This window comes from Daucus carota, chromosome 4 (assembly GCF_001625215.2).
Source record: "Daucus carota subsp. sativus chromosome 4, DH1 v3.0, whole genome shotgun sequence".
Classification (NCBI taxonomy): domain Eukaryota; kingdom Viridiplantae; phylum Streptophyta; class Magnoliopsida; order Apiales; family Apiaceae; genus Daucus; species Daucus carota.
In genome coordinates this window covers 30,974,308-31,001,965 of record NC_030384.2, presented here as the reverse complement: position 1 = coordinate 31,001,965, position 27,658 = coordinate 30,974,308, and the positions used below count along the sequence as shown (strand labels likewise).

The 27,658-nt window shown below is 33.8% G+C and overlaps 4 protein-coding genes across 4 annotated transcripts; 2 read left to right on the top strand and 2 right to left on the bottom strand.

Moving 5' to 3' along the window:
• The first annotated feature begins 2,708 nt into the window (after positions 1 to 2,708).
• LOC108216126 (zinc finger protein CONSTANS-LIKE 16) lies at positions 2,709 to 4,767 on the top strand. The gene is made up of 2 exons (XM_017388805.2): positions 2,709 to 3,963; positions 4,229 to 4,767. The coding sequence occupies exons 1-2, from the start codon at positions 2,878 to 2,880 to the stop codon at positions 4,469 to 4,471; spliced, it is 1,329 nt and encodes a 442-aa protein (XP_017244294.1). The 5' UTR covers positions 2,709 to 2,877; the 3' UTR covers positions 4,472 to 4,767.
• Positions 4,768 to 6,572: 1,805 nt separating this feature from the next.
• On the bottom strand, positions 6,573 to 10,875 carry LOC108216418 (NADH dehydrogenase [ubiquinone] 1 beta subcomplex subunit 10-A). Its single transcript, XM_017389174.2, has 3 exons — positions 10,457 to 10,875; positions 10,334 to 10,366; positions 6,573 to 6,809 (listed from the first exon to the last, which is right to left on the bottom strand). Exons 1-2 carry the CDS (start codon positions 10,737 to 10,739, stop codon positions 10,344 to 10,346), a joined length of 306 nt encoding a protein of 101 aa, XP_017244663.1. The 5' UTR covers positions 10,740 to 10,875; the 3' UTR covers positions 6,573 to 6,809; positions 10,334 to 10,343.
• Positions 10,876 to 16,324: 5,449 nt separating this feature from the next.
• On the bottom strand, positions 16,325 to 18,279 carry LOC108216327 (uncharacterized). The gene is made up of 4 exons (XM_017389064.2): positions 18,135 to 18,279; positions 17,864 to 18,036; positions 17,704 to 17,767; positions 16,325 to 16,950 (listed from the first exon to the last, which is right to left on the bottom strand). Exons 2-4 carry the CDS (start codon positions 17,998 to 18,000, stop codon positions 16,672 to 16,674), a joined length of 480 nt encoding a protein of 159 aa, XP_017244553.1. The 5' UTR covers positions 18,001 to 18,036; positions 18,135 to 18,279; the 3' UTR covers positions 16,325 to 16,671.
• Positions 18,280 to 21,773: 3,494 nt separating this feature from the next.
• LOC108216434 (cleavage stimulating factor 64) lies at positions 21,774 to 27,323 on the top strand. The gene is made up of 7 exons (XM_017389195.2): positions 21,774 to 21,937; positions 22,037 to 22,114; positions 23,780 to 23,818; positions 23,908 to 24,456; positions 24,537 to 24,620; positions 26,715 to 26,879; positions 26,993 to 27,323. The coding sequence occupies exons 1-7, from the start codon at positions 21,845 to 21,847 to the stop codon at positions 27,116 to 27,118; spliced, it is 1,134 nt and encodes a 377-aa protein (XP_017244684.1). The 5' UTR covers positions 21,774 to 21,844; the 3' UTR covers positions 27,119 to 27,323.
• Positions 27,324 to 27,658: the final 335 nt, after the last annotated feature.

Below are 27,658 nucleotides of genomic sequence, written 5' to 3'. Positions count from 1 at the left end.
ATGAATGCCATCAGCATTGCTATTCAAAACAAAACAGCCTCTGCGTTGAAATGGTACCGAATGTATATAAGTCGCCACTCTCGCCAGAGTGGAGCTATTGCAAGAGTAAGCCACCACTGTATGCTGAATTTTGGTACACCTCATATTTATATATAGATAAAGTATAAAAGCTTAGTGCCCTGTAATCTCTAACTCCATACAAATCTGCTGAAGCCTTAAACAGCATAGAAATAGGATGATCGATCCAGCCGGTCATTAAGTGTCAGTTCTTCTGCAATTACTTGCTTCTCCTTTTCTTATACGTTACGAGCTGCCTCCTGCCGGTAGCCTTAAATCTCATATTTGGCACAATTGATATTTCTGTTTGATTTGATGACTGGTAAAATAAAGATTTTAGTTCTCTTGCAAAAAGGATGACAATTGAGAGGTGTTTTCACTTTTCATAAGTCGTCACTAAAACCGTGATATCACGATGCCTACTTGTTCTAGAGACTCCGGCATGTATCTTTGGCTTACATAATTACATTGCATGATCGTATTTAGCTTTGTTTCTCCGGTAGTGGCATAGCAGAAGCAGCCCAGAAAGGTCTTATATAGTATACATGCGACTAACTCCTCGTGCATGAAACTTCTCCTGTTCATTAAGTGTCCGTGCTTTCTCAAAATTCTTAAGAATATCCGTCTTGATATTTTCTATACATTCATATCTCCAATATCGTGATATTTATAAAACGGTCTTTATAATGTGTGCCCAAGGGCACACAATAAGCACCAACTTTCATGAAAATAGCTTGTTTTGATTGGTGGAATTGATGTGAATGCAGGGGGCCATTTACATTTATTATCCATCCACCAATCAAAAGCTAGTATTCTCATGGATGTTAGTGACTATTGTGTGCCCTTGGGCACACCATAGAAAATTCGTTTATAAAATTATACATATACTTGAACCGCCTTGTGGGATATTATGAGCGCATAACTAAAGACGAATGACAATTGGCAAAGTGATATATTATCGGGTAAACTTCAAAACTGTAGCCAAAATTTACGCCGATTTTCAAATTGTTTGCCAGAATTCCATATTAAATTGCATTCGACATAGAAAGATTTACGGGTCATCTTCTCAAGTCTATGATAAACTATAATCAATATAGATTCATAGGAAACCTGTAAATGTAAGAGTTTAATCAAAAATTAATCCATCTCAGATAGATTTAATATATCATTATCTCTATGTTAGAGCATCCAATATATATCCATAATTTCTTTTCAACTAACATATTACAAATTCTAATTCCCATATTTATTGTGCATACAAAATCAATAACACGGTGATAATCCATCATTTGACAACAGCCGGAAAAGCTCCTCATTTACCACTGACAAATTTTATCATGAAAATGTGAACGTATCTTAAAATCTTTCAGAAAAAAGTGATGTTACTATTATAGTATTATAAAAAAAAAGTATTTCAAGATCTACATGCACGAAAGATATTTGTAAAATATACCAAAAAAAGATATTTATACATTCAGTTGACAAATAAAAGATATTTGTACATTTATGTTGTGGAGACACGGTGATTGCCCATACACCAGGCACGTTCAGTTTTTGACACATTCTCAATGTCAGCATCGCTTGTGGGTTCCCATATACACTTAACCTTAGTGTCATGTTGAAGCCCATCTTTTTTCCTTGAGATCCTAAAAATCCCTGTAAGACCTACCTGATAGAGAGTGTTATTGCTAATCCGGCCATGATTAGCGTGGTGTCAGAATTATATGGTGTGACCCTCTTCGAAGTCTCCCTGTTGAAGTTAAATAAATGGATTGCGGGCGATTTTGGGTGTTGGCCCTAAATGAAGGTTTCTATTGTCATCTTTTGAAAAAATGGCTCCAACTGTCACTTCAAAACGCAACTTCGTGTTGCGTTTGCAAAAACGCAATTTGAAGTTGCGGTTTTCGGCTGAAAACGCAACTTCAGAGAATCAAAACATAACACGAAATTACGTTTTGAAGTGATAGTCAAGACCATTTTCCCAAAAATGACATTGAGGCCATTTATCATAAAATAGCGACGTTTGGGACCATTTTTCGCGATTTTTGGCACCCTCTTGACACCTCTCGAATCAAAATTATATATCATCTATTCTTGTTTTATAGTATTTATTTAGTTAATATTTTGTTGGTAATGTAATTGGGTGGAGGTTGTTAAAACAAGGCTCGCGTCCACTAATGCATCTACTCACCCACAGGCCTCAGTACCACAGCATTGGCAACTAAGTAACAGAGTTCTTGAGAGTCGGCGAATAATGCAATGAAAAAGACCAGCTGGGACCATAGGACTTAAAATGTATGAATCAAAATAACAAGGTGCAAATGAATATTGGGGACCAGTTATTATATGGGAAGTTTGAAGTTGTAACAGGAATTATTGAACATCCTCATACAAAAGGCCATCCACATCTTCCTTAAGTCTCGAAACAGACAGTGAAGGGATGAAAGACAAGATGGATAGGCCCCCCATAAATGGCCACAACTGCTATGGCCTAGTACCAAATCCAAATCTTTAGGCTCTTGGCCAATGGGGGCGTCGCGTTTGCGATTGAGTTCAGAAGTTGAGCCAATCAGGGATCAGATATGAGCACATCCAAATTTTGAAGTGGCTCTTGTTTGTTTTTACCTGTTAGTTACCACCAAAAGTTGCATGGACTCGAAACCTCGAGTCTCAGACAGTACCTAGTGTATGGTAAAAGCGCTCCAAGTGGGTCTCAATCTCGGTCTACTTATAACAATTATTGTACTAGTGGTGTCTATTGCACAGGCCACTCTCGATTTTCTTGAATGAGCTTGCGTTTTTGGTAAAGTCCTTTACAATATGACAGCTTCTGAATTTATTACTAATTTTTTACCAATGAATACAGAGAGAAAAACCGCGAATGCTGTTGGGGGCAAGACTGCGAGGGCTTGTGATAGCTGTTTGCGTAAAAGGGCTCGATGGTACTGTGCTGCAGATGATGCATTTCTTTGTCAGGTGTGTGATTCGCTGGTGCATTCTGCTAACCAGTTGGCAAGTCGGCATGATAGGGTTCGACTCAAGACGGCCTCGTTTAAGCAGTCTGAGTCGACGTCTGGTGATGATTTGGTACCGGCTTGGCAGGGGTTCACGCGTAAGGCAAGAACCCCGAGGCATACTAAGCCGGGACTGAATAGCCATTTTAAAGACAAGGAGAGGATCATAAACACGTCTTCTCTTGTCCCGAAGATGGGGAGTGAAGAAGTGTCTGAGGAGGATGAGACAGAGGCACAGCTTCTGTATCGCGTTCCAATTTTTGATCCATTTGCTGCTGAGCTTTGTAATGTGTCCACTGAAGTAGAGAACCTACTTGTGGATGATTGTAAATCTGAGCCCGTCATTAATCATAATGAGCTAAATGCGTTTTTATCTTCTAATGATGGAAATGAAGGAGCTTGTGACTTGGACAATCTTCCGCTTTTTCTCCCATCTGAAATGGAGCTTGAGGAGTTTGCTGCTGACGTTGAGACCTTATTGGGAAAAGGGTTCGATGAGGAGTCATGCGGAATTGAGGCATTAGGGCTTATTGAATGCAAAGAAGAGAATGTTACTGAAAACAATTTTCAAGGAAGTGGAGTAAAAGTTGAAGATGAAGAGCAAGCAATCATAGCTTCTCATTTCGATCCTGGACTGGATGGATCAGCAGAGACCATAGATTGGGACTTTGACTATGATTCACCGATGACCGGTGAAGAGCACGAGGAGGTAAAGGTTGAGGTCGTGGCGCCTAGTGAGACAACAAACAGCGACGCTAAAGAAGGGGGAAAGAAAATGTTTTTGAGGCTTAACTACGATGAAGTCATTACTTCTTGGGACAACAAAGGATGTCCATGGACGTCTGGAGTCCGGCCTGAGTTTAATCCTGACGATTGCTGGACTGACTTCATGGTACATTTATTCTTTCATATCTAAATCAATTTGCAATGATTAGAACTTAAATGTAATAATCTGATTCGATTGACATTAACAGTAGATAATGAAGTACGCTACTATGTCCTATTCTTGTCAAATTAAAATTTCCATTTTTCGCGCAATTTTAACTTCTATTTGAATTGAAGTGACTGTCAATGATTAAAATTTAATTTTTATTTTATTTAAATTTGATGATTTATATAAGTGACGCTAAAAAACCTCTGTGTCTCGTATATTTCAGGGGCTGTATGCTCCGAGCACTCAACAGCCTTATGGAAGTGAAGGAGGACGGAATGATGGTGGACGAGAAGCCAGAGTGTCGAGGTACAGAGAGAAGAGGAGGACAAGACTGTTTTCGAAGAAGATAAGATATGAAGTCAGAAAGTTAAATGCGGAGAAAAGACCAAGAATGAAAGGCCGTTTTGTGAAGAGGACATCATTTGCAGGAGGATCTGCAGCTTTACCATACCAGATAAACAAATAATACGAGATCACTTCTATTGATCACTAGTCTGTGATCAGTTCTTAATTATGAATTAATCAACCTCCTAGTTTGCTTGTTTTTCTTTTGGCAAAATTGGATGACTTCAGTTAGGATATAATATGAGATCAATAATATGTTTTATCGCGTAAAAACGTAGATGACCTTCAATGTTTGTTTTTGTTTTTGTACTTAAATGTACGTACAGCTTAAAGCATAGCATTCTATCCAGCTGCTTTTGAATATTGATGTATGTAAAATTTAAAATTTATATGTAAAATAGATTTCTCTTGACACTACTGTTGGGACTGAGAACCTTTCATTGTTTGTGTTTTAGATTTGGTGTTTTATGTATTCTTCTGGTACTTAACTTTTATGTTTAGCTATTCCTTAAAAGTCACACAAATTTAACTTTTACACAATCTTGGGTATAGATAAATGACAGAATCTTAAAGGATTATGCTCAGGCTTATTTGTCCGTCTGTAGTGTTTGATCATTGTTCTTGTGCCTAGTTTAATGACACATGATGTGACTACAGCAGAGCAGTTTAAAATAAACCCGAAAGTTCCCATTTTCAGCAAGCGTAGTTATGTTCGATAGAAAATTCAGTATTTGGATAGAATTTGCGATGAGACCAGTCTCTGTTCATGTCTGATTGATCCTTACTTGTATGCCAGACAGTCCCCTATATATACATCCTTAGTTATCCCTAGCTTTTTACGCAAGTGCAGATGCTTTTCCCTCGAGATCCCACTAGGCAATTTTTAAAACACTTGCTACAACTGCGTAAAGCTCAGAAACAATAGCTGACCTGAAGAAGACAAAGGGAAAGAGATGCCTGGGAAGAAGTTTACGATGCCAGAGATTTGCGTATAAATATTCTACGCGAACTAGAAGTGTACAACGCGTTCTAGCCTCTACTGCATATCTGTGTGTTACCTTGTTACTTGTGTGTGGCTAATGAGCTCTATTCAGAACAATACTGAGGGGTGGGGAGCGGATAGAGCTGTCATCTCATGCACTTGGTTAAGCTTAGTATTTTCTTTGTTATGTGAATGGAGTTTTGGAAAGTTAAGTCTAGCCAGTTGCATGATGTGAGAGCAACTCCGTCCGCATACTTTTCCCACTTATTGGACTGAAGGGAGCTCAAGTGGATACATTGATATCAAAGTTGCACTAGAGCCAGGCCAATGCTCATTGCAAAAAAGTTATAGTTGCTATAATATGGCAAAAGAAAAACTGTATTTCGATGTTAAAATAAAACTTGCAGTTCACTTGATTCATTGGTTTTCCATCGTGAGTGAGGTGTAGTCGGAGGGGAACCTGCAAAACCATGCCTGACCAGGGGTGGTAGTGAGGTGTAGTCGGAGGGGAACCTGCAAAACCATGCCTGACCAGGGGTGGTTGCTGTCAAGCACCTCCGATGTAAGGGTAAGTAGCCGACTGATGATACATCCCGGGGAGTATATAGGTTCAGAATATGTTTCTCTGTAATATTTGTTCTTGTTTCTAAGTTCTGTCTTATGATCTTAGTGAATCAGCCAGTCATGAAAGGGACAAAGACCTTCAGTCCTGCATTATGGCATCAGTAAAAAAGCTAAACTGATTGCAATCCGAGGTGATAATGGCATAACAAGATTAATGGGCTGCTTTCAAGAACACACTTGATAGAATTGCTTGTGGAAGTCCGCTTGAGACATGCTCAGTGTGCGACCAGCACTGCACTGCTGCATCTTTATCATATTCAATTTTAAAGCTACCAACTAATTCACAAATAAATATCTGAGAGACATTTGCAACATAAAATCCTAGTCCTGTTAGGCAATTACGATTACCATTCACAAAACTAAAACTCTACAGATATGTACTAAATGCAGGAACAATTCTGTTCACAAGACCACACGTCAAGCTCAGCTCAAGAGCATAGCTCCAATATCGTTTAGAAGACCAAGTTCGAAACACAGTAACTCCATTTGAAAATAGCGAGAGGGTGTCTTGTAAGTTGATGTTATTCTTTAAGCTAAGGTTTTCATTCAAAATGACAGTAAGCTAAAGTTGACGATGTTTTTGAAACTGTTTGCAACCAGATCAGTAGCAAATATGTTATCAGAAAGCTTATTTATCACCTTGTATCCACGTGTCCATTGTTTGAATCACATTCACAAGTCAGAAAGATTAAACTCAAAGCCGACATCATCCAGAATTCAGAACAAATAGATCTACAAGAGAATTTAGTTTTTTGACATAAAGCAAAGAAACCAAACTATGCGATCAGCTCGTGCAATATCTGTTTTTTTGCCCTTTATACATGTAAGCTGTTCTCAACATATCCAGTAGCACCTGCAAGAAAGAATAACTTGCATCACCATATTGATATAATACATCATATCTGCAAAATAACATTGTGCACCTAGTTTGCGGAGTGTATATTACATCTAACATTGATCAGAAATGTATGACAAGTGTCGACATAGGATGCAAAAATATACAAAAGGTAGGAATATGAGCATCATTTCCATACTAGTAAAAGGAACAAAAGACTATGATATGAATTAGATTCCAACGAGGTTTCGAAACCATGTCTTGTAGCAGTTTCATTTCCATACATCAAAACAATTAACTGCGGAATCAGTGTGCATCAATAAAACAAATTATTTAAAGGACAGTATTAACGGATGGATAAGCTGATTGAAAATAGCTAACGGATTCAAAGAATGATATACAACTCATTAGACTATAAAGGCCACAAGTCAAAGCTTAATAATAGTTTAGGCCAAAATATAAGGTTCAATATGTTGCTGCCAGTCTGCTTCTGTTGTTAATTCAACATTTTACATACACTAGTGTCATGCATTTTCTACGTATGACCGTATGAACAGTCAATAAATCCCACAATAATACGCTCCTCAAATTTTTTTTATGCACATATTAGATCTTCAATTAGGTGCCATACAAGTGCAGCCATATAACTAATTTGCAGCTAATAGTAGTAACACTAGAATGTAATAGATAACTTAACAGTAATATATCAAAGCTTCTTTTAGAACTAAGACTGTTTCTTGTTGGATTTTTTTATGTGCACAGAGATATATTAGGCGGCTGATTCTACAGAGAATTCTAATTTTAAGCAGAGACAATAGTTAAGCAGGATCTTCAGCCTCCATTGTTTTGATGTGACCACAAGTTCTTTGAAACTAAAAACAAGTTACTTTAGTTCATAAAAATAAAATAAAAATAAAAACAAGTTACTTTGTCTAATTGCATGATTTTAGAATTTAACAAAGTAATTGTATACAGAGTAACTTATAGTTGCTCTAAATTTAAGCAGCCCACTTGCCTAGCCTACCCATGGTAACGGTAACTGCAAGTCACTTGGTTCTTTTAGTTAAAAATTAAAGTTACCTATATTTACTTATGAAACATTTCATCTACCTAGAAACTATAAAATGCAACTTATTTAAGGAAAAGTTCTGGTTCCTTTTGTAACTACAAAGATTACAAAACAAAGGAAGCCTTTATCAACTTTGATTGGAAGTCAGATTTAACTAAAATTCAATAAAATCCAACAGGTATGCCCGATTACTATATATAACCTTTTAGAATTTTACAAAATCCACTATTCTTTAAAATGCTTTATGCTTGTAACCGGACTTCCTATGGGTATGCCAGATTCCTATCTATACTATACTATTATAACCAGAATGGGGTATAATTGGTTGTCCGATTACTATATATAACCTTTTAGAATCCTACAAAATCCACTATTCTTTGAAATGCTTCATGCTTGTAACCGGAATTCCAATAGGTATGCCAGATTCCTATCTATACTATATATTATAACCGGGGGTATAATTGGTTGGTATCGTACTTTGGTTAACACAATGTCCATAATGAATCAAACAATTTGAACCTGTCCTTGGCTGATAGAAACACTTACTTTAAGTCATACTCCAATTCTAAAACGATTTCCTACCCCAATCATTCTAAACATGCAAATTTTTATTTAAATGATAAAAAAATTTTGAACTATCCTTAACTTTTACAAACACTCTTTTCAATTCACATTCCAACTCTAAAACGATTTCTTACGCCAACTAACTCTAAACATGCAAATATTTCTTTAAACAATCTGAATAGACAATACCTTATCTTAACAGCTACAACCACTCACTTTAACTCAAACTTCAACCAGATATGGTTTTTTTTTAGATCTACTAATTCCATATATATTTTTAAATATACAAACATTTCTTTAAATAAAATAATTTTTCGATATTCATTAATTAAATAATTAGTTTAATTGTCCTTAACAACCGTAAACATCCACTCTAACTCACACTACAACTAAAAAAATGATTTTTTTACACAAACCAATTCCAAATAAACAAATTTTTCAAATTATTTATCACATTCTTTTCAAATATTTATGAAGAAAGTCGTGCAATTATCTTTCACTGACATCCAAATCATAACTACCCACAATAATAGTAATAATAATACACAAATTGATATAGGTAAATTTTGTAATAGACATAAATTTAAACCAAACAAATTTTTTTTGAATTATACTCTCTCCGTCTCTCCAATTGTTTACATTAGACCAATTGTTTACATTGGAGGCTAAGGGTTTGATATGCATTTTAAGTCTCTTACAAATTATAGTTTCACAAATTATTTTAAACTTTTTTTTTCCTGAATAAAAGTTTAATATTTAAATTTTTATACTAAACCAAATTTTTTTAAAATAAGTTATGTAAGTATATTTTATATACACCTAAAAATGAGTGTCGAGTAGTGAAAAAATTGTAAAAAAATGGGTGGGAAGAAGGGAGTATAACATATATATATATATATATATATATATATATATATATATATATATATATATATATTGATTAAAATATTTAAAATTTATATTAATTATATGTTAGCCCGAGCACGAGTTAAAAGCTAGTATACATATAGAAACCATTTAGCATTCTACTCAATCTACTTTCTTACAAAATGCTTAAAAGTTATATATCAAATTACTTTAAATAATGCTAGTTACTAACAGACTCTGATTCGAAAGGGGGGGAGTTGTTATATATTATATTTTCATCACGACAGTATATAAGCGAAACAGTTTCTATACCACCATATCTTTGAGAACTTTTTGAATCCTAGTAATATACCAGCGGATTGTTAAATGGGAAGAATTGGACTCTTAATTGTATACTTGTATATATCCAGCTCCCCACCCCCATAATCATCACGACTTTCATCGACACATGGTGGCATGATAGATAACAAATTCAATGTATAAGTGAAAACCTTCTAGGACTATCAGAGCTTCTGTTATGTTATTTTGAATTTTCTCCACATTTGTACATACGAATTGGTTAATCCATCTTGAAAACCATCCTTGCCCCAAAAAAAACGAAAAGTTACTCTAATTCTATAATTCCTTTTTTCAAGCTTCCCAATTTAGAGTTCACACTACTATAAAAAGTTCAAATCTTTCCTTCAGAAAACTAAAAAAGAGTTTCCATTAACACAGTTTCAATAATCAACTCAACATCATATAGCAAAAACACAATTAGAACAATCACGACAAAATCTGAAAATAGGAACCCTAATTTTATAACAAAAATGTCCTCCACAGCAACCTTACGAACTTCCAAACATCAAGAAACACAACATTTAATCAAAAAATAGCAAGAACACGACACAGACCAAAAAGGGGTTAAAGTTACCACAGACATAAAGTTCCGATTTTTCATTCAAAGAACTAATAAAGAGCTGCAATAAACACATTTCGATAACCACTTTAACTATATAAAAACACAGTTAAAAATCCCCTAATTCACAAAACCAAATTTTACCTCCGCAAAATCACTCCACAGCAACCTTAGGACCTGCCAAAAATAAAAAATAAAAACCCATTAAATCAATCAACAACCATAAAAAATATGAAGAAAAAGCCAAAAAGGGGGTTTTCTACAGACCATGTTGATCAGGATGACGACCATCTTTTCCCCAACCAATCCCACGAGTAGAATCCATGTATTGTTGAACAAGATGCCTACATTTCTGAAGATGATTAACCCCCTCTATCCTATAACACCAACGGAGCTTCTCACGAATGATCTTTGATGTCTCTATGTCTATCCATTTCTCTCTCACTATGTGTTCTCGCATCTCAAGCATTGCAACTGGGTCCTTGTATGGATTCTCCGGGTCAAAATCTGGCGGGGATTCATCGAACTCTACGGTCTTCTTCCGACCCATTTCTTTCTCTCCTCTCTCTGGCTTTCTCGCTGCAGAAAATAGAAAGCGGAGATTTGTGAGTGTGAAGACTTTGTAGTTATTAAGAATTCTGAAGTGTCCCCTAAACGTTCGTAAACATACAGAAATAACCCGATTTTGTACAAAGTATTATTATTTCTCTACAAGGAAAAATATTAAAGGTTGTAATAAATAATACTCCTTTCATCCCTTTAATTATTTACATTGGGAACGGAAGCTCAACCCGCATTTTAATTTTTTTAAAAATTATAGTTTGATAAATTATTTTAAATCTTATTTTCTTCTGAATAAAAATTATGTGATTAAATTTTTATATAAGATAAAAATAATAATAAATTATAAATCTATACTTTATCGGAGTATTAAAATACGTGTCGCTTAAAATCTCAGACCAAAAGTGAAGTGATCGAACTTTTTTCAACAGCTTCCATTCCAATGCCACTATCCCACCGGAAGTAACTCATCCTTCGTGGCCCTGATACCGAAAACCCTCCGAGCTATCTCGCCCTCGAACTTCAAACCCACAAGTCTAATGCATTGATGAAGCTTCTTGCCAAGTGCTACATCCAGATTAAGATCGTATTTGGAAATTAGAGGTTTAGAGTGAAATTAAAAGTTTGAGATGTTTTAGAATTTTGAGGTGTTTTGAAGTTAGAGGTTTGAAGTGAAATTATGTGTTTAATTTAAAAATAAGATGTTTGATAGTTAGTAGATTGAAATAGTAGTTTGACGTCAAAAAGATTAATTTTCAAAAAACTATTTTCAGAAGATTTTTGGATTAGAGGTTTTGGTATGTGTCATAAAAAGCTAATCAAACAACTATTTACTAAGAGCATTTTCAACCATATAAAACCCTTAGCTAAAAGGTGGGTTGGCTTACCAAATATAAAAAATATAGCCAACTTGTTGAAAAAAAACGCTCAATGTTGTCTATAATTTTAGCCAACCTCATATAGATGGCTATATTTGTTGATCCGTGTAAGAAATCTGTAGGCAGATTACACATCATTTATTACCCTAGTGAACTGATATATTCTATTTTAACAATCCAAAATATTAATAACATACTATTTTAAATTATAGCTAACCAATATAGGCAATACCATTAAAGTATAATGTCTTACCGGTTCAACAAATTTAACATAATGTCTTACAGGTCCAACTAGTTGAGAATCCGCGCGTTGCGGCGGCCTATAAAAATTATATTAATGATCCAATATTAATATTTATAGAATAAAATAATTTTATGACTGTCTATAAAAAGTATATTAATGTTTCAAGTTAATATTTGTACGATTAAATAAATTTATATTATAAAATTCTCGATGTAATACAAATACTAATATATAAAATTGCAAAATTGGACTATAATTCATGGTGAAAAAATGACAATAAATTTATACACGTAAATAACAATTTAAAGCGTGACGAATCTTAAAATTTTATTTTTTTTTGGAAAAGTAATCATGTTCTTACATTGTCACCTTCCTCTAATTTTTTTAGATTGATTGTGCACAAAAACATTTAACTTAAATATAACTACCATCTTAAAAGTTGCTTGAACGGAGCAAACATATAATGCATGAATAATTTTTTCATGTATACAAAGTAAATAATATAAAAATTAACAACAACAAACATGTCCGATGAACAAAACTTTCCATAAATAATCTGTCTTTCCCATAATTGAATAATCTGAAACAAAATCAGATTAAAACTTTCAAGATACTATATTCCATAAATAATCTGAAACAAAATTGAAACAAAATCAGATTCTGAAACTTGCTTCTAATATACCCGAAACTAAAAAAGGTAGTTCTAATTTTTAATATTTTTCATCCAAAAATTCCAGAAAATTAAAAAAATAAAACGGAGCGATGTGAGAGGCGCCAAGATACTATATTCCATAAATAATCTGTCTTTCCCATAATTGAATAATCTGAAACAAAATCATATTAAAACTTTCAAGATACTATATTCCATAAATAATCTGAAACAAAATTGAAACAAAATCAGATTCTGAAACTTGCTTCTAATATACCCGAAACTAAAAAAGGTAGTTCTAATTTTTAATATTTTTCATCCAAAAATTTCAGAAAATTAGAAAAATAAAACGGAGCGATGTGAGAAGCGCCACCTACACGCCCCTCGTTTCTCCTTTATATAAGTATATTGACTTCTAATATACCCGAAACTAAAAAAGGTAGTTCTAATTTTTAATATTTTTCATCCAAAAATTTCAGAAAATTAGAAAAATAAAACGGAGCGATGTGAGAGGCGCCACCTACACGCCCCTCGTTTCTCCTTTATATAAGTATATTGATATTGATTGATTGATTTAGCCAACGATTATATTCAACGCTGTTGGAGATGCTCTATACAGTTTTATAAAAAAAATTACTAATTCAATCTGCTAGTCGAAACAACTAATTCAAATTTGCTAATCAAAACATCTAATTCAATTTTCAAACTGCTAATTTCTAGACTGGGCCACAAAGAGCGTACGAAGAATCAAATCAGCCCAAATTTATCACAAGCGAGATATACTAGTGGGCTCCGTGAGTGGCATATACAGGATGTTTGGTTGGGTCTAACCTAGGGCAGAAAAATTCAATCTAAATGGATACTCGACCGTTTCGACCCGAATGGATTTTACCGAACTCGATTTTTTGGATTTGGATTAGATTTTTAGACCCGAATGCGTTTGGATTTGGATTTGGATATCAGGTATTCCGTATCGTAACCCGACCCGAAATCCGAATCCAATCCGAACCCGATCCAAACCCGAAACCCCAAAAAAAATCCAAATGTGTGTGTGTGTTTATGTATATGTACAGAGTATACTAATATACTTTTCTTCAATTCCAAATATACTAAATTTTGTTTATAATATATATATATATATATATGTAAAGTGTGAATGTATATATTCTTGGGTTATAGTGTCATTTTTTTAACTAATGAATTACTTTAAAATTTCATACTCCATATAGTGAAGATTTGTGTTTAGAAATTATTAAATACGGTTCGAGATTTTATTAATGTGTGATACTTTATTTTTAGTGTAGTTTAATTTTAAATATAATAAAATTCAAGGTCGAAAAAATTAAAAATAATATTTTTTCAATACTACTTACATTTCGGGATTCGGGTTTTGGATAAACCCGAACAAACCCGAACTTGATCTGAAACCCGTGGATTTGGATTTGGATTTGGATTTGATATGTGAAACTCGATTGGATATGGATATGGATTTTAAAAATAATTTGAATTTGAATATCTCAGATATCCGAACCGATCCGCCCCGTTTCTATCCCTAATCTAACCTAAGAGCCTTAACAAGAAGAGAGAATCATGAAGTGCAGTCATTACTCAAGAAACAAGAAACAAAACCCCCTGTTTCGGTTTTAAAAACCGAACCGCCGGATTAGTTGCGGTTTCAAAAACCTCGGATCGGTTCCAGGCGATTCGGTTTCGGTTTTAAAATCGTAAGAAACAAAAAAAAACAAAAAATATACTTTTAAACTGAATAAATAAAATGTTATTAAAGTAATTAATTTCCCGTTTGTGTTTACAGAACTAAATCTTTCAAATAAGCTCATGAAGAAGTTTGATCATAATAAAACGTATAGCCCTCGATCATGCATTCTGTTTCAATCCATAGTTATCAATTCATTGCAAATTCCAAATGTGTTCACTGTTTAGCTTCATTACATGTGTATACTTTCTAGTATTTTAAACATAAATTTTTGCTTCACCTTCAAAAATATTGATATGTTGCTTGTAATAATATTCTTATTCTTTAGAATTTCTTAATTATCATATAATTGTATGCATTATTGCATATATTTTTGAGGTTGAGAAAATCTCAATGTTTTAACAACTTAAGATTGGGGGATCTTAGATTATAATCGGTTTGGTTCTGTTCGGTAATAACCTAAAATCGAAACCGCAATTATTATAATCGGTTCGGTTTTTAAATTTTCGGTTTCGGTTCGGTTTCGTTTTATACGATTCAATTTTTATCAGTTTTTAGCGGTTTTGGTTCGGTTTCGGTTTTAATTCGGTTTCTTGCTCATCGTGCTCATGAGTCACCCAAGTGCAACCAAATTATTTAGCTTAAATGAAAAGGAAGCAATGTGTTAACTACATGCCCAAACATGATGTACAATAATGTAGCATTACACAACATGTAGTGTAATATTATTACGCACACGCTCCTCAGACCAGATCTAGCAGGCAGCATACTTCTGAAGATTTAAAATTCAAGTGGCCTGACACTCATAAAGTCCATAACAAATTCTGGCTTCATTATATTAAACATTTATACATAGGCTACGTACACACACTTAGACTTATTTCTATATCAAAAGTATTCTTTGCACAAGTTGCTATTGCTTCCAATGTGTGCCCCTTCAGGCTGCCTGAGGCCTCCTGGTTTACATCATCATCTTATTTCTGCAGATGCTAGATGCACCACCTCTCATTTTATTTCTCAGACACCTCTCCGAAAAACGGTCCAAGTTTTAAGTTTTCTGATCAAATGATACCCCTTACCAGAAAGACAAAATATTACAAGGACCTTAATGACCGAAAAAATGGGCATTTAGTTTTTCAAAAATTTGTCGTAAACCCCTTTTTTCAGGAAATATATCATTTTTGAAACCTGAGACTTCAGAGTTGTATCAGAATTTTCAACATATGTAAGCTGCAATTCCAGTTTCATCAATCAAAAGTAATTCTACAAATATTACTACTAATAAAATTATTAATAAAGAAATTGATTAGTTAAATCAATGTCATTTTCGCCTTCTTAATGTGACCCCTAGTGTTCAACTGAATCAAACACACCTTGTTCGGTGCAGAGATTCCTAACCTTTTGTGTTGCAAAAATCTTTGTCAACCACACAAATTTTCATACTAATCCACATCCCAAACATAGTCCACTACACCTTGACTCAGCAATTACAGGGCGGCCAATGCCCCCACCACACTCAACTTTATAAATTTTGTTGATGTGCCAAAACAGCTATTCAATTCAACAGCTGCCATTGAACAAAACTACAAAAACCATTCGGCATTTCAACAAAATACTCCACTCCTTCACCTTTCAAATGAATAACCTTCACTTTTGAACCCCACAGCCCTTCCCTTTTTCCAGAAAGTCCATGTATAGCCCACTTGGACATTTTAACAAACCAAAATATCAAACATTTTTCGACATTACCCTACACCACTAAAGATATTATGAACAAAAGGACAGTAATACAAGCGCGCAAACACGCACACGATTATAACAATAAGAAAAGATATGAACATGCGATAACCCCAACAAGTGGAGCTTTGTCTACCCGAAAGGTATGGACATGGAATGACATTGGTCATATGCAGAATAAACAAGCAAAGTATCCAAGATATGACGCCAACAAGATGAAATTTACAATGGTTACAAGGTCTACTTTATAAACTATCACAAATTGAAGACTATCATGCTGCCTATAATCTATACAGTTCTTCTGATGAAGTGTCAGCACGAAAAGAAAGGGAAAAGCTTTCAAGGAAAACTGTGAAAAAGCGTATCCACCTTGCCCTGAATTACAATTACAAAGGACAAGACTGATAACAAACTCAAGTAGCAAAAACTCTCCAAAGGCTCCAAACATTTGCCTAGACCAAAATCTAACCTACAGAGAGCTTTCGCAATTATTTAAATTAGACTCAACCTTCTTTCAAAACCTAAAGGTTACATCTGAAATTTACCCTTTTGGTTTGTTATACCACAAAATGGAGTAAAATGATTTAACATTTGATACTTTATATGTACACAATACTAAACATAGTACCTCTCTTCCGCAAATCTCCCCTCAGTGATTTATCACCCTGCCTTTGGGGATACTTGAATAGATATATGTTTCTATGCTACAACAGAAATGCTGCAGTTGTTTCCGCGACAGTTAAAACCTTCGATCCTAACTGCAGCTGGCTTTTGCCCAAATTTGGCTCGAGCACATCCCCCGTTATTATGCTGGGATGATGGTGAGGTTTCAGAAATTGGCGAAAATGAACCGGACGTGGTATTCCCAAAGTGAACATCTTGGACCACTGGGTTCGATGCCCGACTTGGTGGTGATCCCATGAAAAACGGCGGCGAGGAAGCTAGCTGATGATTGCTATTTTCAACGCCATAGCTTCCCTATTAAACGACAAAAGAATCAACCAAATTAATCACAACTTTATTACAATAAATGCATATCCACGGAATGCACCCATTAGTGAACATGTTAATTTATGTGTCAAGAAAGAAACTGAAGCTAGACGTCATATAATGATTAGTAACGACAAGTCCACCTCAACAACTCTGGTGATTGTAGTTCAAATCTCTGACGTTGTCAAAAACTAGTTAACCATATGTACTCATTTATCAACAAACATCCAAAACCAAATACTTCATCTTCGAAATTATAGAAAGAAATACCCCCGACGCTGTAAACATTATCAGAAGACTAGATGATGATAAAACCTTCCACAATCAGACTGATAAATTTAGTTATCCCTGCAAGCACAACATAAACCCTATACTCACAACCTTCATATCTTTAGCTATGTCTTTAACTACTCTTGTATAACTGCAAGCAAATAAAGAAATAATCTTTCTGAAAGGAGCATGAATTGCAAATTCACCTATTTTTATCAAAAAAATCAATCCAAAAAGAGACTAATTCAAGATTCAATTCTTCCCCCAAACTCAAGATTCAGCCTGTTCCAAAATTTTGTTTCAGATTTTTCCCCCAAAATACAAGATTCAACTTTCCCATATAAAAAAATTACAGAACACTCCATCCTTCTGCATATCACAAAAATCAAAACTTTACACATAAACACATACACACACACCATAACCATATCATATACATAACGCATATTGAAAACAAAAAAGATAATATACCTTGTTGAGAAACAAGTCCAGAAGCTCTGACCCAGCTCCTGAGTCACAATTTTCCACTTGATAACTACACCCCACATAACAAAATCACATCTTTAGAATTTCAAAATCAATCAAACCCAAAGAAAAAAAAAAACACCCATGATTAAAAAAAGACACATACCTCGACAAATTGAAGAGACTAACACGCCTAGGCTTAGGACAAACAACACCACTGGAACCATTTCTCGTCATCATCAAATAATCCCCAGAAGAACCAAACCCTTCACTGTTATCAACATATACACATCTGTTCATCATCTTTTTTTTCTCTGGGAGATCCACACAAGCAACCCCCTTTAAAACAAACATAGAAACATCATTAATATCATACAAAAACATGTGTTGTTTAACTATAAATACATGGTATGTATGTATAGTTCAAGAATACTTACTTGGTCTGAATAAATGGAGCTGTTGTGGGTATGATACAAAGAGAAAGGGAGATAAGAGGAGCGGTGTATTTATATAAACAGTGCGTGTAAATGTGTGTGTGGCGTGTGGCAAATAGGCAAGGGGTATGCTAGAATCACAGGTGAGTGTTGTATATATAGGTAAGATTTTTGGAGTTTATTTTATTATTTATGGTTTCGAATAAATATTAAAATATTATTGTGTTGTCCTCGTTTGCGAGATCGCATCGCATCTAGTCATCTACTCCCTCCGCATCTAGTTCTTACTTTCTTGTACCTACTAAAAAATACAATACGTTTCCTTTTGAACGTGCATGTGTCAGTGATTGACCAGAATATTTTTCGAAAATATTTAGTATAATTTCAAGAATTGTAAATTCTCCCTTAGTTGTTGAATAAAAATAAGGAAAAAGAGCGAATATTTACTTTTTCTTGTTTCAGTCACGTAATTATATATATATTTTTAATTTTTACAGATAATCTAAGTTCCGATACGAGTACTTGGTATTCAATATAATTCAATAAGGTATCGAAATCTCCATGGAACAATTATCTCAAAAAAGGGATATGTTCGTGATAGGGTTCGGAACCTCTTTAGGAATTAACGGTCAGTTGTTAGAGCATCTCCGTCCATCTAAAATCCTTGGCTAAAAGATGAGTTGACATATTTAAAATAAAAAAATTTAGCCAACAGTTCCAAAAACTCAACTTCAACCATGCTCAGGTGTTGTCTATAAATCCTATGAATGGCTAAATTTGTCGAACCTGTAAGAAAATTTGTAGGAAAATTGCACATCATTTATTACCATATTGAATTGATATATTCTATTTTAACAATTTAAAATATTAATAACATACTATTTTTAAATTATAGCCAACCAATATAACCAATACCATTGAAGCAAAATGTCTTACAGGTTCAGCAAATTTAACATAATGTCTTACAGATCCAATTTAGCCAACGATTATAGCCAACACCGTATGTTATTAATATTTTAAATTGTTAAAATTGAATATATCAGTTTAATATGGTAACAAATGATGTGCAATCTTCCTACAGATTTCTTACAGACTTGTAAAGGTTCGACAAATTTAGCCATCCATAAGAGGTTGGCTAAAATTATAGACAACAGGTTCACGTGGTTGGAGTGCTATTTTTTCAGGACGTTGGCTATATTTTTTAATTTTGGAATGCCAACTCAGTTTTTAGCCAAGGGCTTTGTATGGTTGGAGATGCTCTTACCGGATTAAATTAGATATTTTGACTAGCTGATTTAAATAGATGTTTTGACTAACGAATTGAATTAGCGGTTTCTTTTAAAATTGTTTGATAAATAGCTATTTGATTAGTTTTTTTATGACACAATCAAAACTTTTAATCCAAAAAACTTCTCAAAGTAGTTTTTTGTTGAACCCAAATATCTGTTTTAATCCGCTAACTACCAAACATTAATATTAACAGAGTAAAATGGTCAAACCTCTGAAACAATCGTCCTGTCGTATTTTACTTTTATCTGACCAGTGACCATCTTATCTTTTTAGGACGCACTTTGATAGTCTGGTACAAGAAAGATAGTTGATGTTTCGTCTTTTTTTAGTTGTCAGATTTCTAATTATAATAGTTAGATTGATTAATTTTTGATCAAAAATTGTTCTTATATTACAAATTGAAAATTATATATTAAAATAGATTAAAATTTATTTCCGATGACATTTATTTTATTTTATTAATTGATAAAATATTAATAAATTTCGGTTAAATTTTGATCAATTTGACAGGTCAAAAGTCAAACGTTACGACTAAAAAGGACGTAGGGAGTATAACTTAAAATGTCAACTTCCCTTATAATCCATTTCTTTACTTTAAGCAATAAGCCATATATTTTAAATTAAGCCAAACAGTCCTTTAGTAACTTCTAACTTTAAATTAGTTTCCGATTTAAATCTACCATAGACGGCTTCTAACTTATCACACAGACAAAAATTTTCCGGCTTAGGTAGTGTTTGACATTACTGTTGCACACATCAATCGTAGCTTTTTGCTGAAAAACATGTTAAAAACTGTTTGGTAAATCTAAAAATAGCTTTTCCGAACAGCAGCTTTTAGCTAAAAAGTTGTTTTTTGAATAAGCAGGTGCTCTCATGCTTTTGGAAAAAGCTGCTCTTCAGCTTTTGCAGAAAATTGTTATAGATTTCACTATCAAACCTCACCGAAAATATTATTTTTTATATTATAAATTCAAAATAAGCACGTATCAAAAAACTTACCAAACAGTTATTTGATTCTTACAACAACACTTTTTTACCGACACCTTTTTTTACAGCACAACAATTTGTAACAGCACTCCCAAACAGACCCTTAAAGTCGAAAATAGCTTAAAATACGGGCTTAACATAAAAGGGATGTATTCAAGTGGGATTTAAAAGGATGTTTTTTGTATATGAATTTTAATGAATTGTATCTGATTTTGATTTTGTGTGGATTCTTGATAAAATGTCACGAAGTTGATATAGGTTTTTGACAAGATTTCCAAAAATTTAAAATACATCGAAGAATCCTACAAAATCCATCATTTTATGAATTCTAAAAAAAAATCCGTTAATATTTGAATATCATCAAATTTTAATAGATTTCAAACAATCCTAATTAAATACTATTGGATTTTAAAGTATAATTTAAAATCTTAATTAAATACTGCCGATTTTGCTGCATAATTTAAAATTTTCAATTGAACATTCCAAGATTTTGATATAATTTTTAAAAATCCGAGTTGAATATTTTCAGATTTTATTAATAATTTCGTTTTTTTTTTTTTGCAATTGAATACATCCCGATCAATGCTAGTCATAAATTATACTCCTTCCGTCCCATTTTATGTGACCTCATTTCTTTTTTGGGATGTTCCAAAAAGAATGAACCTATAATACTTACTATTTTTGAACACTACTTTTCAATATTACACCCATTATCTCTATATTTTATACTCTCTTTTTATTAAATAAACACTATTACACCCACTACTTTTCTCCACTATCTCAAATCTATTTATTAAATATTGATAGGTTTCACCACTTTACCCACTTTTCAACTACATTTACTACATTTTTTCTAATCTCTCTGAAAGTCAAACCAGTCCATGAAAGTCAAACCAGCTCACATAAAATGGGACGAAGTGAACAATGGTCAAAATGTTCAACTTACTAAATTGTACTCCCTCCGTCCCAATGATTTATATACATTGGGATTGGACACGGAGACTAAGAAAAAGTGTAAGAAATGAGTAAAGTTAAATGAAAAGTGGGTAAAGTGGTGGGACCCATTTATTTTAAATAATAGATTTGAGATAGTGGATGAAAGTAGTGGGTGTAATAGTGTTTTAATTACTGTATAATAGAATGGAGATAGTGGAAGAATGTGGTGGGTGTGACAGTGTTTTATATTGTAACAAGTTGCTATTTTGGGAATGTATAGAAATGATGAGACATCCCAAAAAGGAAACTGTATAGAATTGACTGGGACGGAGGGAATAAACGGTAATTTTAAAACATTTCAATGATTGGTTTAACTTTACGATGCGTCAAATAACACATGCTTTTAATTTTTCTAATTAAATATTAATTTTGTTTTATACAAGTGCGAAGTGCCTGAGAAATATTAGCCCCCGTTTGCAGGCTGCAGCAGCGAATAGAGAATGGCGGAGACGCAGCTCGGCGGCGTGGAAATATCGGAAGGCATTGCCGGAATGTCTAAAAATGAGCTTTACCACATCATGTCTCAGATGAAGGTACCCCATCTTCTATTCTCCCTTAACTTTCTTTATATGTTTCTTAGTAATTCATGTTAAACTAATATACACATACATACATTCTTGTGTTTTATATAGGCATTGATTGAAAAAAATCAGAAACAAGCCAGAGACATTCTTGTTTCTAGTCCTTCATTAACTCGCAATCTCTTTCAGGTTCCCCCGCCCCTCTCTCTCGCCCCCCCTCCCCCCCCGCTCTCTCTCTCCCCCTCCCCCCCCCCCTCTCTCTCTCTCTCTCTCTCTCTCTCGGTATATGAGTGTATGTGCAAGCTAGCGTTTCAAACATTTCTTGAACTTTTGATTTTGTGTATTATTATGTTTTTGGGTGTGTTTTTCAGTCTGTGTGTGTTTCAATTATAAAAGGGGTTAATTATCAAATTGGGCACTAACTTCACACCAATATATCATCCGGGACACTCTCAAATTTTCGATCTCATTTGAAACATCGTTTTCAGAAATTGTATCGGTCTTAAAAATAAAACATTAAATTTAAAAACAAATCGACAGTTTGAGAAGCGTTACTCATGGTGCTTTGATTGAATAGGCTGTAGAGATTATGTAGGTACGATTAATTTAATTTTTACGTTCAAAAAATGGGTAAAATTTATGGTGGAAGAGATATGTTATGAAAGACCCTAATAATCCATATATAGCCATTTTCTTGACGCAGAAATTCAATTAATCGTGCCTACATAATCTCTATAGCCTATTGTGTTAAAACCCCATGAGTAACACTTCTCGTACCGTTGATTTGTTTTCAAATTTAACTTTTTATTTTTAAGACTGATACAATTTCTGAAAACGGTGTTTCAAATGAGACCGAAAATTTGAGAGTATCCAAGATGATATATTTGTGTGAAGTAAGTGCCCAATTAGATAATTAACCCATTATAAAAGTGATAGTAGAGTTCAAATAAAGGGCTTGGAGTTTAGAAAGGCCACATTAGAATACTTTTGTTAATGCGGGCTATAACATGTTTCTTACAAACGTGAAGATTATGTCAAAATATTGTAGTAGAATAGTTTTTATGCAAATTTAAGTTGCAGAGTATTGATTTTGTAATGATATTATTTTCTTATATAATGTTAACGGTAGAGATTGATTGATTATTTTTTGTTAAAAAATGAATGATCCAAATCACTAAATCATCTGAAAACTTGCATATTTATTTATTTTTACCGGATATTTACATCCTTGAATTTTAATTAGATGTACAAATATTGAATTTGAGGCGCACTAGTGGAAAACTTTTCCACTGTGACCTTAGATACTCTTTTCATTAAAATAAATATCCTTTTTCATGTGACAATTTCTCATAGAGCATAGTTGATTATTTTTCTTCATAGTTATAGGTGATATCTTTATTTATACGTGTCTTCTTTCTTTTTTTTAAATAAATATAACATGCAATGTATGATGATTTTTAAGTATCTTGTGGCATTTGATTATCATGAAAGATTGTGTAGGAACAACACAAATTTTAAAAAATTAGTCAACAAAAAGTAATGTCGTGGAACCACGAGGAATGAGTGTTTTTAGAGCTTTGAATGCACGATGTTATGTTAAAAAAAATCACCTATAAACAATCGTAGCTACTCAAATTTCTGTCAAACTGTTCTAGATTTGGTATTTTCCTATAAAATTAAGTGGGGTGCAGGACTTCATTTTTTTGTCTAATTTTATAACATGAATTTTTAGCTATAAAACCATTTCGAATTTAAACAGGAGTGCTCTGTGTATAATTTACATTATATACAATACTTTCTTTGTAGTGACTCATTGAACTATGTTAGTCCTAACTTTATTTTTATCTGCTTTAGGCACAGATAATGCTTGGAATGGTAAAGCCTGCTGAAGTGGTATGTTAGTTTAAGTTACTACTTAAAAAACTTCTAGGATTTCCTGTTTGCTTAGCATTAGAATTCAAAACAACTTCACTTTTGCTTAGATTCAAGGCATTCCACAAGCATCACAGAATTCTCGGGAACCATCAAAATCATCTCAGCAATCTGATGTCGAGGCAACTTCAACAAAAGATGGTCAAGTTGATGTAGAGGATCAAAGAAGTGCATGCGAGGCACAAGATACTACAATTAAACCACAACAAAAACAAACTATAATGCCATTGCCATCCTCTGCTACTCCTTCTTTAAGCGTTCAATCCCAAACTCAACCATCACATCCTTTACAATCATGGCAGCAGCCTATGGAGCATGTAAGTTTTGAAGCAACAGCAGTATCGCTATCGCAACCCCCTCAGGTTCAAAATTTCCATCCTGCAATTCAAGCGGCTACACATCACACCCCAACTCAGTCACAACAACCATTACACATTAGTGGTATATCCCACATGCAGCTCCAACCACCATCGCAACCACAACAAATATCACCTTTCAATCCAGCATTTTGTCATCAAACTCACTCTCAAATGGGACTAAATGGAGGTTTGCAGCAACCTGGTGCACCTCAGATGCATCATGCACGACCCATGTTTCATGTAAGGAGTTTGTAGTTACAGTGTTAACGTTCGCACAATCGATATTTTAGAACAATGTTAACTAATTATAGATAATTTAGTCAGGGCATCAACATCTGGCTACCATGGGGCCTTTGCTTTCTCAGGGACATCCAATACCTACTCACCAACCAACTTCATACCAGGTATGCTTTTTTTTTTCGAGGATGCTCTTTGTTACTATTTTATACGAGGGCTACAAAGTGTAGTGTAAAGTTTTTCACATTTTAGTACTAGAATTGTATGTATCTGCCAAATCTCTGATTACAGCTTATTTTAAAACCTTGATCTTTACTTTAAAATTGGAAGGAAGATCTAGATGAAGGGAGAAGCCACCCATTTGAAGCCAGGATTTTCCCTAGGTGGTTTAATTAGATATATCTATAATCTATTATATGTGTTCTGTATGTATTTGTATAACTAGACGCCATGATTCTCTACATTACATGTAAATTGTTAAAAAATGGTGACTTTGTAATGCATGGTAACACTTTTTTAGTAGCCTATGGCTTTAACATGACAGTAAATGAAGTATAAAACTAATTTTCCCCAGGCGTGATTTCATAGCCCTCTATAAGCACAGGTCTGCCTTGCTTTTTTCTGAGCCAAACTATTGTTCTAAATTATCGAATGCAAACTAAGATGCCTTTTACATTTAAACATTTTAATTTTTTTTTTGTTAAACCGCTCAAACTACCCTTAAAACACGACGAATAAGATACTGCGATTTCAGAAATTGTGCTGAATGCTCATTGCAATTCTAGGAAGAATCACAGTTTCGGTTCCCATTTATAGAATCCTCTAACCTGCAAATTTGTGATGTTAGTTTTCCTTCTGATACCAAGCATCACTTCATGGGTGTAATTGTAGTAGTTGCTTTATTTGAAACTAGTTGTCATTTTAAGTAAACCGCATCTTACCTTGTAGCTGTGCTATTTACAGTTATGATTATATCTTTTGAAAAAAATTTAAATGAATTGTCAGCATACAAGTAATGATTTAAGAAGTAACATGTTTACACTTGTATGCTCTCTCTTCCAGTCTTGAATTGTTCATTTTCATTGCAATTGTGTAGACTAGTGATTTGTGTTCTTACTTTCAGTGTATTCTTCGCGTGTACATGAGCGTATACATAAAAATAAGATGATCTACAAAGTATCTCTTAAAATATTATTATTTAATAATTAGACTTTAGTTTCACTCTGTTATCTGATTGCACCTGTAATAGTGCTTCCTAGAAAATTATCAGGATGAATATCACATTCATCATTTGTTTGGTTCAAATATATCAAAGGAGTTTCTCATTTCAAAATTTACTCAATTTGGTCAATAATTTGAATTTTTTTTATCAAGTTAACCATCTTGCAGTGACTAAATTAATACGAAATTTTGAAATTTTAATGACTAAGTTGATACATATTTTCAAACTGGTGACCATATTGAGTCAATTTTAAAATAAGTGACTACTTTGATATATTGAACGAAATGAATAATGAACTGATATTTATCCCGAATATTATCTGCCTTGCGTACCATTACCTGTTGTGGTGCAAATGGTAAACTATATTGGTGGTCCTCTTGATATATTTTTTTGATAATTTCTTTTGATTTATTATCTGATGATTAGAAATTGACTTTCATTTATCTTCGGTATTCAATGGCATCTGCAGTATTGCGGCTTGGTGTCCCTGCTGCCTTAGGTATTAGCCTGTCTCTTAATGGTGCAAATGGTGCCACCTCTGACTGCAGCAGTCTCCTATTTAGGAACCATAGCACAAATTAGCAGTCTCCTATTTAGGAACCCTATTCCACAAATTAGTTCAAGTTACATTTTATACAAGTAGCAGAGGATTATCCTAAAATGTTTATCTCTAAACTAATTAGCTGTTGGTGGATGGTATGACAAGAAAATTCTGTTATGGTACTAAAATTGGTTTAAATGTTAATTTATACTAGTAATTCTCATAAAAGGATCAATGTTTGCATGGAAAACTTCTCCTTGTCTAGATATAGGACTCTCTTCAAACAAACTTGTAAGGAAGTAAAAACTAGAATGGCCTGCAGTTAAGCGGGAGCAGCATTGATTGCTGGAGCCTGCAATTTATCAGATGACTTCATTGATAGTCTTATTTGGTTGCTTAATGTGGACAACATAAGAAACAGAAAATGTTACAAGCCTGGACATGTTGGTTTCTAAGACCTGAAATGTAACATGGGCTAATGCTGTTTCATTCTTTTAGGGAGGAACTCCACATATACGGACGGAAATTAATCAAGTGCAAGCAGATAGAGGACCTCCTTGGATAACTGGCGCAAGGGACCCAACAGGAACACCACTTTTACCAGGAATTCCGCATTATGGCTTCCAGATTGGTACTGGCAGTCACCCACCTCGTCCCCAACCGGTAATATACCCACTCATTAACAGGAAAATGTTAATGAACAATCTTTAAACAGAATATGTAGTTCTGCTGTTTACCTCGACTCTCTGCTAACTCTAGTTTTGGAAATCTCGCAGCTAAGTCCTGGCATGGAAACAGCACTACTTCAGCAGGTCATGAGCCTGACACCTCAGCAAATTAATCTCCTCCCTGCAGACCAAAGAAATCAGGTGCTTCAGCTCCAGATGGCACTGCGCCAGTGAGGGAGTTCTTGATTGTTAGATTTTAATATGATATCCATAGATATATCATCTTGCTATACAATTTAGATTTAGTATTACAGCACACTAAGATCAGAGCAGAAATCTTTACATTATTGTTCTTTTGTGCATTACTGCATACTTGCAAATTGTGATAATTGAGTTTTCAAGTTACATTATGAATACAGAGTTATTGACTGCTTATGTTGCTCATCTATTTGCCATGGGGATTTGACATTTGAAATTTGCTCTAAGGGTGAATATGAGATTGTGTGGGTAGGTATCGAATAATATTTTTTATTGCGTTCCTAATGATATTTACAAATTAAAAGTGTAGGAGAAAATTCAGAAGTGTGGAGCATAGTTCGATGGTGTGTTATTATTTACTACTAATAAGTTATTAGTAATAAAAAGTTTAGTAAACAAATAAAAAATTTGAAAAAAAAAACAAATAAAAATTTGAAAATAAATAGGAAAAATGGATTTTTTTTTTGTCACCCAACTTATTGTGTGTTTAGAAACTTATCATCAAACTATAACCTT

Bases quoted from the DNA above. Each gene is read 5' to 3' on its own strand.
- LOC108216418 (XM_017389174.2), bottom strand. From the start codon at position 10,739: ATGGGTCGGAAGAAGACCGTAGAGTTCGATGAATCCCCGCCAGATTTT. The intron at 10,367-10,456 runs GTCTGTAGAAAA...TATTTTTGGCAG, and splicing joins TCGTCATCCTGATCAACATG to GTCCTAAGGTTGCTGTGGAG.
- LOC108216434 (XM_017389195.2), top strand. From the start codon at position 21,845: ATGGCGGAGACGCAGCTCGGCGGCGTGGAAATATCGGAAGGCATTGCC. The intron at 24,457-24,536 runs GTAAGGAGTTTG...TAGATAATTTAG, and splicing joins ATGCACGACCCATGTTTCAT to TCAGGGCATCAACATCTGGC. The intron at 24,621-26,714 runs GTATGCTTTTTT...TCATTCTTTTAG, and splicing joins ACCAACCAACTTCATACCAG to GGAGGAACTCCACATATACG.
- LOC108216327 (XM_017389064.2), bottom strand. From the start codon at position 18,000: ATGATGAACAGATGTGTATATGTTGATAACAGTGAAGGGTTTGGTTCT. The intron at 17,768-17,863 runs GTATGTGTCTTT...TGTGGGGTGTAG, and splicing joins AGTCTCTTCAATTTGTCGAG to TTATCAAGTGGAAAATTGTG. The intron at 16,951-17,703 runs GTATATTATCTT...GTCGTTTAATAG, and splicing joins TGGACTTGTTTCTCAACAAG to GGAAGCTATGGCGTTGAAAA.
- LOC108216126 (XM_017388805.2), top strand. From the start codon at position 2,878: ATGACAGCTTCTGAATTTATTACTAATTTTTTACCAATGAATACAGAG. The intron at 3,964-4,228 runs GTACATTTATTC...CGTATATTTCAG, and splicing joins ATTGCTGGACTGACTTCATG to GGGCTGTATGCTCCGAGCAC.